This window comes from Miniopterus natalensis, chromosome 11 (genome assembly GCF_054644295.1).
Source record: "Miniopterus natalensis isolate mMinNat1 chromosome 11, mMinNat1.hap1, whole genome shotgun sequence".
NCBI classification, from domain to species: domain Eukaryota; kingdom Metazoa; phylum Chordata; class Mammalia; order Chiroptera; family Miniopteridae; genus Miniopterus; species Miniopterus natalensis.
Window position 1 is genome coordinate 73,062,289 of NC_142091.1, and position 9,480 is coordinate 73,071,768.

Consider the following 9,480-nt stretch of genomic DNA (forward strand, 5'->3'; position numbering starts at 1 on the left):
ACCAGGCCAATGAGAATGCCTATCACTAGGCTCCTACAGCCCGGATTTCTATAGGCAATTAGTATTCAAAAGTGAAACACAGTGACTTCCTGGTCTACTACTATTTCACAGAGCTTCAAGGTTTTTGCAGTTGATACTTACTGTAATCCTATTATGTGGCCCCTGGGAAGCCATAGCAACTGCTTGGACAGGACAGGGCTTGAAGCCCGACATTTAAACCAGGATTGCAGTGCTGGTGGCAATAGCAATCCAGGAGTTCCTGTGGTAATCATCTGAAGTTTCCCTTAAACTACTGAAGAGGTAGCGGTTGAACTGCAGTGATTTTCCTATTTTTGTGACTGTGACTCTTAGTGAGAAGCACAGACAGCCATATAAATATCTGAACTAAACACTCCGTGCCTTTACTTCATGGGCAAAGGCAGCAACGCTTTCTGCTCTGCTCACTCTATTTAATTTTTGCTAATGCTACGAGGCTGAGCCATATGAAACATATCTTTTTAGTCAATGCAGTCAAATATGGACGATTTCATGTGGTACAACTTATTTGTGACACTAAAGTAATTTCACAATCTCCTTAATGGGCTGCCCATAGTTTGAAAAATATTGTTTAGTGGGTTATTTTTAACATTAAAATGGGACTGAAGTTCCCCTTTTTCACTTAATAAGGCATGGACATCTTTCCATGCAGGCACATTACAGCTCCAACTCACGCTTCACAAAGGCTTCATGGAATCTACCACACACGTGTACCCCAGCTTAGGCAACCGATCCCCACCAAAGGCACTTAGATTTTTGTTTTTATTTATTGACTTGAGAGAAAGAGAAACATTAATTCATTGTTCCACTTATTTATGCATTCATCGGGTGGTTCTTGTATGTGCCCTGACTGGGGATGGAACCCAAAACCTTGGCATATCAGGAGGACGCTCTAACCAACTGAATCACCCGGCCAGGGTTACACTTAGATTTCTCAGGGACCCGGAAAAACAGTGCACTTACTGCCAACCAGACCTGAGTTTAAATTGCTGTTCAAACACCATAAACTCTCTAGGCTCCACCATTACATCTACAAAAAGGAAATAAACCTCTCAGGGTTGCCAGAAGGATGAAGTAGAAAGCGTGGGGTGCTTTATAAACAATTACCAAAAAATAAATAAATAAATAAATAAATAAATAAATAAATAAATAAATAAATAAATAAAATAAAAAATAATTTTTAAAAAATTACAGAGAAGTCAACCATGACCTTCAGCTGGTGCCTGACTTCCCAAGCACGAGACAGAGCCTTCTCTGCACTGCCTACTCACATTTACCCTGTAGTGGGCTGGGGAAAGGGCTCAAAAATTAAGACAGTAAGGCACACGCTTCTGAGTTTACAATATGCCTAGTCCCTGGTCTGTTTCCTCACTTTTTTCTGTACTTGATCAAGGTAAAGAACCAACCCCTTAGACAGTCATTCATTCAACAATAAATATTTTATGAAGCATCTACCATATGCCAGTCACTATGCCAAGCACCAAGTGAGCCTCAACTTTCTCATCAGCAAATTGAAGAACTATGCTTAACAGAGAAATGATGGGCATCTGGAGCAGGATAATTACTTGTGCAGGTCTATCCCCTGCCCTCTAAACAACAGGGACCTACTGGTATTGGGACAACCCAATTGAGGCAGGATAGTGAGAAGTTAGGAAAATTCCTTGGCAAGTGGGGAACAGATGGATAGATGAACAAACTGGCCAAGCAATTTACAGCCACATACAGGTCACCAAGGCCAAAAGCCCCCGGTGTCTAGCAACACACAAAACTGGTGCCAGACCTCGCCCCCAGGGTGGCCTTTCCTCCCCTGGCATGCCGTTGGCCATGCAGTTTAGACTCCTGACCTTTCCTCCCTAGAGATAACATCTAGGCCTCAATTGTATTTTAGCTCCAGGCCCAGAAAAGCAGCAAAACTATGCAGGTGATCCCAGGACTAGCAGTGATGACTAAGGACACCTTGCCTTGGCACCACCCAATCAGTGGAGACCAGGACCTGAAAGGATACACCAGGAAAAGCTGATGAATAATTCTATTGATATACTTCCCTAAGACCTCCTCTAAACTCCCATCCTTTAAAACCCTCAAGCCGAAAGATCCAGCACATGCTTTCTCTCTCCCTCCAGCAGCCTGCATCTTTCTCTTCTCTCCTAAACTCTAAGGGGCCTATGAGACTTGCAACCAGGGGAGCAACGGGCAGCAGCAGCTCTTCCCTGCTAACCCCCTGAACCTGTCCCCAAGGTCTCCTTTTCTCTGACCCTCCAGTGAGCTGCCAGCAGCCCCACCTTGGCTCAGTTCTTTTCCATAAGGTTTCTAGAGAACAAAGCAGCCCCCTCTAGTCTCTCCCAGTTGCTTCTTCTATCCTCTGCCCTTCCTTGTTTCACTGTCCCCAGCTTTAATCAGCTTACTCTCAAAATCAGCTGGATTCACGTTGTGAACTCTTTCCTGCAGGAAGTCCAAAACCCACACACTACAGGCGAGCAGGCCCAACCTCTCCTGCCCTGACCCGTAACACACTGACGCCATCGCACACCTCCGGACGGCCCCTAGGGGGCACTTCACCCTCCATGGAGAACCCCAGGCCCACCGTCTACGATTCAAGCAGCCAGGGAAGGGGAGAGAGGCCGGGTAACTGGCAGGTTCAGGATGATGCCAGAGGCCCAAGTTGAGGAGGATCAGGACCGCGTTTCCGGGGAGCAGAGCCTTACACTGGCCGCGGGATGAGCCCTCGGCTCTGACTCCTGAGTCAGAACCGTTGCTCTCCATGCAGCCCAGACAAAACCCAGAAACTTCAGGTTTCCGTTCCTGGCCGAGCCCGGGGTCCTGTGCAGGAAGGAATGGCGGTGCCCTCCTTCCTCAAGCCTTCGGAGTGCGAAGGGTTAAAGCAGGTGGCCGCGCAGAAAGCCCCCTCACCGCACGGCTGGGCGACCTCGTGGTCACGTGGTAGCGAGGGCGGGACTAAGTGGGAGGCGGGCCAATAGGCTGTGCTGTCGGTGGGCGTGATAGCCAATAGGAGCAGGGAGAGGAGTCCCGGGACTAGGAAGAAACGGCGGCCGGGAGGGGGCTGCCGGGACCATGGGCCTACTGACCATCCTGAAGAAGATGAAGCAGAAAGAGCGGGAGCTGCGACTGCTCATGCTGTATCCTCCCGGAAGCTGGAGCCGCCAGGGTAGCGGGGCCCCGCCGGGTGGGCGGTGCTAGGCGCCCCCTACCGGGGGCGGGGTGCGCGGCGCGCGGCCGGGCGGCCCGTCCCAACTGCCCGCTGTGCGTCACGCACGTGGGCCCTACCAATCACTCTGGCCGGGGGCCGGCTCGGGGCGGGGAGACTGCTCCCCAGGCCAAAACCGGGGGCGTGAAGGCGCAGCTGCGGGACCAGGTGTCCCCCTGGAGGGCGGAGGTGGGGCCCCACCGCCCTTCGGTATGGCCCTGACGTGGGGCCGCTGTCCTACTCGGCTCTGACCGCCTACCCCAAGCCGGAGGGGGCCAGGCTCAGGCCCCGCCCGCAAGGTCTGAATCCGGGGGCGCCCCGCCCTCAGCTCCTTGGATGGGCGGGTGTAGACTCCGAGAGGGTCCTTTCGCTAGTGGGTCGGACTGTCCGTCTCTCTGCCGCACGGCCCCTTGATGTCCCTGCAGCTGATGGCGTGTAGGCCCCAAAGGCCCCACCGACCTTCGGAGTCGCATTAACAGGCGTTTGCACCCTTTTGCCCTACCCTGCCCCGTCCCCGTGGGGGCAACGCTGCGATCCAAGAGCTGGGCAGCGCGCACCTCCAGCTCCCCTAGCAGGGGAAGAAGATATTTACGTATGCAGATAACTCAAAAATAATATTCACATCATGTCTGTTTTAAAGAGCCCTGAGAAAGGCACAGAGAATTCATTCAACCAATAAAAATTTATTGAGCACCTATTGTGTGCTAGGCACTGTCCTAAGGGCTGGGGTAAAACAGCCAAACAAAAACAACCCCTACCTTCATGGACATTCTATAATGCTGGCGGGAGAAAGATGTTGACAAAGTAAATGAGAAAATACACAGTATGGATGGAGAAGACTGCCGTTTAAATAAGGTGGTCAGGAAGGCCAAGCTGAGAAAGTGACAGCTGAGTGAAGACAGGGAGGTGAGGGTTGAACCATGTAGCTATCTGGGGAAGTTTTTTAAGCAAAGGGAACAGCAAGTGCAAACTCCTAGAAGGAGGGACTCAAGTGGGAGTCTTCAGGGACTGACCTTGGCAAGAGCAGTTGCAGGGATGCAGTTGTAGCAAAAGCCTCATGGGCTCAAGAAAGAGCACAACAGAAAGTGGAGGTGAGAATGGAAATGGTTTTGAAGAGAGTTGCTGGTAAGGGAGGGAAATAAAGCAGTAAGGGGGAGAGGGATCAGGAGAGGATGTTGTTGGCTTACTCTAAGGTAGGAGAGATGCTGGAGAGTTTGTCTGCTGAGGGGAATGATCCAGTGGAGAAACATGATGGAGTCGGCGGTGAGGGGATAATCAGTGGCCAGTTATCAGGGGCTAAGGCTGAGTCTCCGGAGAGGTTCTCTGTCACCCCCATGTCACTCGTTTGAGTCATTTGCTCAGGTCAGGTGAGCAGAAAGGCTGCCAAGTCCAGGGCCTGAGCCCCCTTCCCAGCTACAAGCCCCCTTAAGTGTGAGAAGGAAAGAAGAGGGTGGTTCTCTCCTGCTAGTGAACTCATGTTTGCACACATGCAGCAGCAAAAGTTTTAAAATATTCCAGTGTAAGCTGCACAAAGTTGGACTCTGACTCTGGGGTCCCCCCAGCCCTAGAAGAGGGTCTGGCACTTATCTGGTATTCAATAAATATTGTGGAGTGAAATAAGGAGCCTTTGGTCAGGAAGAGATAAGATACTTGTTTCTCAACATTTCCTCATTTACCATGGGCCAATTGTGGTTCAGTCTTGTGCTCAACTGTTTTCGATATGTGGTGAGAAAGGGTTTGTCCCCTCAGAGAGGGGCACTGTGATGTGTCACTACCCTGCAGAGTATGGAGGTTTGTCCTTAACCTGGCGTGCCCCAGCGGCTTGGACAACGCTGGCAAAACAACTATCCTCAAGAAGTTCAATGGGGAAGACATTGACACCATCTCCCCGACACTGGGCTTCAACATCAAGACCCTGGAGCACCGGGGGTGAGCAGGGGCCCCGAGGGCGAGCCAGCCCAGAGTAAGATGGGGAGGGTGAGTAAGGGGCCAGGCTGACCCTCCAGCCACCTGCTCCCTGCCTAGATTCAAGCTGAACATCTGGGATGTTGGCGGCCAGAAGTCCCTGCGGTCCTATTGGAGGAACTACTTTGAGAGCACAGATGGCCTCATCTGGGTGGTGGACAGCGCTGACCGCCAGCGCATGCAGGACTGCCAGCGGGAGCTCCAGAGCCTGTTGGTGGAGGAGGTGGGTAGGGGGCCTGGCTGAGGGGGAAGGAGGGGTGGGGGAGCTGGCTTCCACCAGCATCCAGGCTCCAGTGCTTTGTGCACATACGTGGACATGTGGACACCTTCCTCAGCAGATTCTCTGAGCCTGCACCATGTGCCCAGCACCCTGGGGAGGCAGACACAGCCTGTACACCAGGTTCAGGGAGGCCCATGGTGCCGCAAGCAGGTCATGCTATGGGCCAAGACCTGGGTTCACACCCGCACCATCCTGAGCTTCAGTTTCCCCACCTCCAGTCGAGCATTAGAGAAGATGACTGCAGGCTAGTGTGTGAAGCTTTGGGAGGCAGTAGAGCCTGGCTCAGGAGTCAGAGTCTTGCCATGTGACCTCAGGCAAAGCACTAAACCCCTCTGAACCTTCACTTCCTCATCTCTAAGGTGGGCATTATAATTAGAGTGATCTTATGATTTATTGTCTGGGCCAAAACCCTTTTTAAAAAATAAAATTTTAGATGTACAGAAAAGTTGCAAAGATAGTGAAGAGAGACCCTGAAACCCTTCACCCTGCTTCCCCATCATTATCATCTTACATAATCACTGTACGTTTGTCAAAACTGAGAAACTAACAATAGGAAGTTATCCTTTAAAAACTACATATTTTATTTGTAGTTTTTCCACTAAGGTCCTTTTTCTGTTCCAGGATTTGATCTAGGTTAATACACTGCATCTAGATGACAACAAGGACACTTTTGAGAGTGAAAGAGGGAGTTGTTAATAATGATGGGGCGGCAATAGGCATGAACTGGGCTATCCTGGGCACACAGGGACATAGTGTCACCTGGTATAACAGTAACCACCTCCTGGGAGTGTTGAGCAGGTTCAGTGAGATCAAATGCCCAGGCTCGGGCTAGACCCACCCACCCACGTAGAGCAACTCCCAGGACTAAACACATATAAGGAAATAACTGGAATTAGAGGCAGAGGCCTGTCAGGGCAGTGGGACAGTGGGAGGGCTCCATGAATGTGGAAGAGGGAAAGGTCATTTCCAGCAGACCCCATGGCCTCTGGGACAGCCTCATTCTTTGTGCATGTCAGCTTATCAGGAGGAGCAGTCTAGAACCACAGCGGGCTCTAGGATCATATTGTCTATCACCCCCTCCCCATTTATGGAAGAGGAAACTGAGGCATGGAGGAGAAAGGTGCCCACTGGGTGGACTAGAACCAGGGCCCTGGACCAGCCTGGCCTCAAAGGCAGTGTCCACACTGCCTACCCCACTTGGGCCCCTCCCATCCCATGGTGCCTTGCCCTCGTATTCCAGGTTGTTCTCTGACCCCAGATGCTCTGGGCCATTAGATGAGGAGCCAGGCTACTCTCTGAGTCCCCATCTCCCTCTATTTCTCTCCCCCAGCGCCTGGCTGGAGCCACTCTCCTCATCTTTGCTAACAAGCAGGACCTGCCTGGAGCACTGTCTTCTAATGCCATTCGTGAGGTGAGTTCAGGCCTTGGCATAGGCTCAGAAAAATGGCATGTGTTTGTTTGTTAATTTATTTAAAAAGCATTTATGAGCCCCTGCTGTGTGGCAGGACCTTTTGGGGGCACTGGAAATTCAGTGATCAGTAGAGTAGTGGTCTCAGCCTGGAGGAGGCAGGCCTGAAATAGATCATTCCACAGGATGACAGTAGCCAAGTAGCAAGTGCTTTCTGTGTGCTGGGCTCTTTGCGTGGTTCACTCATTCAATCCCCACAACCACTTCATGAAATAGGAACTGTCACTAGTCTATAGATGATGAAGGAGGCTTAGAGAGGTTAGGTAGCTCACCCGAGGTAACACAGCAATGAGTAGACAAGCCAGATTTAAACACAGGCCTATCTGACCCCAGAGTCTTGACCATTATTCTAGAGCTTCAGCACCGGAATGAGAAAGTGTGGGGTTAGAATCTTGGTTTTACCACTTACTAGCTGTGTGACCTTAGGCAGGCTGCTTAACCTCTCAGCTTTGGTTTCCTCCTTAGTAAAATGGCCAGCACAGTCCCTGGCTAGTGTGGCCTTGGGAGGAATGGATGGGAGGACATCTGTAGGGCCCACAGCACAATGCCTGCATCCTGACAGATGCTTGGAAGCCTGTGCTGCTATTTTCTTCCTAAGGGGTAGTGCTGGAGTGACAATGTACAGAGAGCCCCGGTGCCTGGAAGGGCTGACAGATCTTCATCGGGGACCAGGGGAAGCTTCCCAGGGCAGGACCTTGAGGAGGCGTGGATTTCCCCTGGGCCAAGAGAGGAAAAGTGCTGTGAGTGGGCTGGGTCTCCGGGACCCACGAGCACTTGCCTCCCTTTCAGGCCCTGGAGCTGGACTCCATCCGCAGCCACCACTGGTGCATCCAGGGCTGCAGTGCTGTCACCGGGGATAACCTGCTGCCCGGCATCGACTGGCTCCTGGATGACATTTCCAGCCGCATCTTCACAGCGGACTGAGCCGCTCCAGATGCCTTCACCTCACAGTCCAGGCCCTCCCCTCCCCCCAAACCCTCACCAAGTACCACCCATGGGGGGATGGGAATCAGCCTGCCCAACTAACACTCCACATCCCCCTCCGTAACCTGCTGCTGCTGCCCACTGCTGCTCCATGGCCAGCCCGGCTCCCACGGCGGGTGGGCTGTCACCCTGGCTCCTGACCTGGCCCACCTGCAGCTGCCATACCAAGAAGCCAAGAGGCGAGGGCTGGGGCTGGGAGGGGGCTGCCTCTGCTGCTATCAAGGCTGTGGGCCTCATCCTTTGCTCAGCTGTGAGAATAAACTGTTTCTTGTCCTGATTGCTGGCCGAGTCATTTGCTGATTCAACAGCTTTAGAGACCACCTAGAGCCCACAGTCCAGGGGACAGAAAAGGACAGATCATTACAGAGAGAGGGTACTGATGCTGTGTCTAAGGGATGTGCAAAGAGTATATAGAAGCACGGGATGGGCTGCAGTTAATGCCATTTGGAAGAGTTCAGGCAGGCTTCCCAGAGGAGGTGACATTAAAGGTACGAGTAAAGGATGAGTAGACATTTTCTGGATAGAGGAAAGAGGAGCGCAGTTTACCAGAGCCAGGAAGGGGGTCTTTCCTGAAGGCTGTAGGGCACTCTCTGAAGCAGGGGCCAGTCTAGGAAAGGATGGGATCAAGGGCAACACTGGGATGGCAGGACAGGTGGATATTTTCAGAGTCCTTTGCTGTGGTTTCAACAGTTGCTGCTTAGTCTGTTAGAAGCACTTGCTACTTACTATCACATTTAAGAATGACCCTAAGCAGTATAGACTCTAGCCATTTATATGGGAATTGAGCCTCCAGGTGGTTATATGACTTGCTCGAAGCCACCCAGCTAGGAAGTAGGGGAGCTGAGATTTGGACCCAGCACACGTAGCAACTATGCCCTACTAACTGTTTTTAGGTTTTATCTCTGCTCAAAATTCAAACACCAGGGAGGGAGGTCTAATGTATCTAAGGAGGGAAAGTCGAGGAAGAGACACCAGATTTACTCCTAAACTAGTACTAGGACCCCCTTCCTGGGGGGGTAGAGCCTGTGCAAAATCTGGGCTCTGTTAGGGTGAAAGAAGGGAAATGGGTGTTGGGTGGACAACCTTAGAACATCCACTGTCCTTCAGTGTGGAAAATTAGAACCGCCTGCCCAGTCCTCTGTGCTAGACAGACACCATGGACCCTACTCTCCCAAATCTTGCACTGAGTGAACACACCCAGGCTCCAGAGCCAAACCCCAGCTCTGCCACTAACTAGGCGATGCTCAGCAAGTTGCCTAACCTATCTGTGCCTCAGTTTCCCCATCTGCAGAAAGATAATGGCACCTACCTCCTAGGGTTGCAATGAGGACCAAATGGGTAGGTGTCTTATGTGTCTTAAGCACTGTATAATGCCAGCTATAATTATCATTATATGAACCAGTAGGAGCTCAAGCAGATCCAACCAATGTGAACTCAGCCATCCACTGATCCAGATGAGTCACCCCAGTGTTCAAGTCCTCCCGGGGGCCCTTAGTAAGCAGCATCCTTGATTTAAAGTGAATTATGCATGGTTAGAGACAG

At 51.6% G+C, this 9,480-nt stretch overlaps 1 protein-coding gene across 1 annotated transcript; it reads left to right on the plus strand.

The window, feature by feature from the left end:
• The first annotated feature begins 3,102 nt into the window (after window positions 1-3,102).
• ARL2 (ARF like GTPase 2) lies at window positions 3,103-8,215 on the plus strand. The gene is made up of 5 exons (XM_016208431.2): window positions 3,103-3,173; window positions 5,060-5,170; window positions 5,267-5,429; window positions 6,817-6,897; window positions 7,744-8,215. The coding sequence occupies exons 1-5, from the start codon at window positions 3,109-3,111 to the stop codon at window positions 7,876-7,878; spliced, it is 555 nt and encodes a 184-aa protein (XP_016063917.1). The 5' UTR covers window positions 3,103-3,108; the 3' UTR covers window positions 7,879-8,215.
• The last annotated feature ends 1,265 nt before the right edge of the window (window positions 8,216-9,480 follow it).

Bases quoted from the DNA above. Each gene is read 5' to 3' on its own strand.
- ARL2 (XM_016208431.2), top strand. From the start codon at position 3,109: ATGGGCCTACTGACCATCCTGAAGAAGATGAAGCAGAAAGAGCGGGAG. The intron at 3,174-5,059 runs GTATCCTCCCGG...GGCGTGCCCCAG, and splicing joins GAGCTGCGACTGCTCATGCT to CGGCTTGGACAACGCTGGCA. The intron at 6,898-7,743 runs GTGAGTTCAGGC...CCTCCCTTTCAG, and splicing joins CTTCTAATGCCATTCGTGAG to GCCCTGGAGCTGGACTCCAT.